Source organism: Oxyura jamaicensis, unplaced genomic scaffold (genome assembly GCF_011077185.1).
Source record: "Oxyura jamaicensis isolate SHBP4307 breed ruddy duck unplaced genomic scaffold, BPBGC_Ojam_1.0 oxyUn_random_OJ66853, whole genome shotgun sequence".
Taxonomy (NCBI): domain Eukaryota; kingdom Metazoa; phylum Chordata; class Aves; order Anseriformes; family Anatidae; genus Oxyura; species Oxyura jamaicensis.
Window position 1 is genome coordinate 1586 of NW_023308279.1, and position 1900 is coordinate 3485.

The 1900-nt window shown below is 66.1% G+C and overlaps 1 protein-coding gene across 1 annotated transcript in view; it reads right to left on the minus strand.

Annotated features, from left to right (window-relative positions):
• LOC118159081 (complement C4-like) overlaps window positions 1–1392 on the minus strand; it is a gene marked incomplete at its 3' end in the record, with an annotated part of 2971 nt that extends 1579 nt beyond the window's left edge. The window contains exons 1-2 of the mRNA XM_035313717.1: window positions 1069–1392; window positions 755–1000 (exon numbers count right to left, since the gene is read on the minus strand). Of these exons, the coding sequence (XP_035169608.1) occupies window positions 755–1000; window positions 1069–1079 (257 nt within the window). The remainder of the gene's footprint in view (window positions 1–754; window positions 1001–1068) is intronic.
• Between the last annotated feature and the right edge of the window lie 508 nt (window positions 1393–1900).

Consider the following 1900-nt stretch of genomic DNA (forward strand, 5'->3'; position numbering starts at 1 on the left):
GCATTGCACACCCAATTGCACACCCCTTGGAGCATTGCACACCCCATCGCACACCCTGCAGGGCACTGCACACCCCTTGGAGCATTGCACACCCCTTGGAGCATTGCACACCCCATTGCACCCCCTGCAGGGCACTGCACACCCCTTGCAGCATTGCACACCTCATTGCACACCCCCTAAAGCATTGCACACCCCATTGCACACCCCTTGCAGCATTGCACACCTCACTGCACACCCCCTAAAGCATTGCACACCCCATAGAACATTGCACACCCCCTTGCACACCCCCTTGCAGCATTGCACACCCCTTGCAGCACTGCACACCCCATTGCACACCCCCCAAAGCATTGCATACCCCATCGCACACCCCTTGGAGCATTGCACACCCCTTGCAGCATCGCACACCCCCTTGTATACCCTACAGAGCATTGCACACCCCATAAATCATCGCACACCCCCCCACACAGCATTGCACACCCCATAAATCATCGCACACCCCCCCCAAAGCATTGCACACCCCATAAAGCATCGCACACCCCCACACACAGCATTGCACACCCCATAAAGCATCGCACCCCCCCATAAATCCTTACACCCACCCCACGGCATTGCACGCCTCATTACGCACCCTGCAGAGCCTCGCACACCCCGCAGAGCATCGCAGCCCCCCCCGTGAGCCTCGCAGCCCCCGCAAAGGGCGCTGTACCCCCCCCCCCCCCCCCCCCCCCCGCCCCCCCCCCCCCGCCGCCGGGGTCTGGGGCCCCCCCGGCGGGGCCCGGGGGGCAGCTGCGCCCACCCCTCGCTCTCGTCCAGGTAGCGCAGAGTGGCCGCGGCGGGGGCCAGCACCATCAGCGACTGCTCCCCGCAGCCCCGGGGGGCTCGCAGCAGCGACCCCTTCACCCCCAGAGCCCCCTGCAGTGCCCAGCCCGGCACCCGGCCTGTGCAGGGCAGGGGACACGGTGACGGGCACGGGGGACGTGGGGACGTGCGTGGGGAGGTGATAAGGACACGAGGACGCGCACACATGCATGGGGACACGCGCAGGAGATGCGGGGACATGGGGACACGCGCAGGGACATGGCGATGTGCTCGTGGGCATGGGGGAACGAAGGGACGCAGACACCCGGGGGACACGCACGGGGACACACACAGGGGCACGGGGACACACGTGGGGGCACGGGGACACACGTGGGGGCACGGGGACACACGTGGATGTGGGGACATGCAGGGACAGATCAGGGCTGGACACCAAATGTCCCTACCACCCTACCCCCATGTCCCGCTGTCCTCACATCTTCCTACCCCTACGTGCCCCATGTCCCCTTGTCCCTCCTGTCCCCACCACCACATAGCCCTGTCCCCCCCTGTGGCCCCACCACGCTCCCAATGCCCACCGCCAAGTCTCCCTCCCCCGTCCCCACTACTTGTCCCCTGTCCCCATGTCCCCACCTTGTCTCCACCCCCACATCCCCAACAGCCATCCCTCTGTCCCCACCGTCCCCATGTCCCCATGTCTCCACCTCCGTGTCTGCATGGTCCCCATGTCCCCACCCCGTGTCCCCATCCCCATGTCCCCACTTGTCCCCATGTCCCCACCACCACATCCCCACCACATCCCCACCACCATGTCCCCACCCCGTGTCCCCATCCCCATGTCCCCACTTGTCCCCATGCCCCCACCACCAGATGCCCACCACATCCCCACCACCGTGTCCCCACCCCGTGTCCCCATCCCCATGTCCCCATCCCCATGTCCCCACCACCACATCCCCACCACATCCCCACCACCATGTCCCCACCCCGTGTCCCCATCCCCATGTCCCCACTTGTCCCCATGCCCCCACCACCAGATGCCCACCACATCCCCACCACCATGTCCCCACCCCGTGTCCCCATCCCC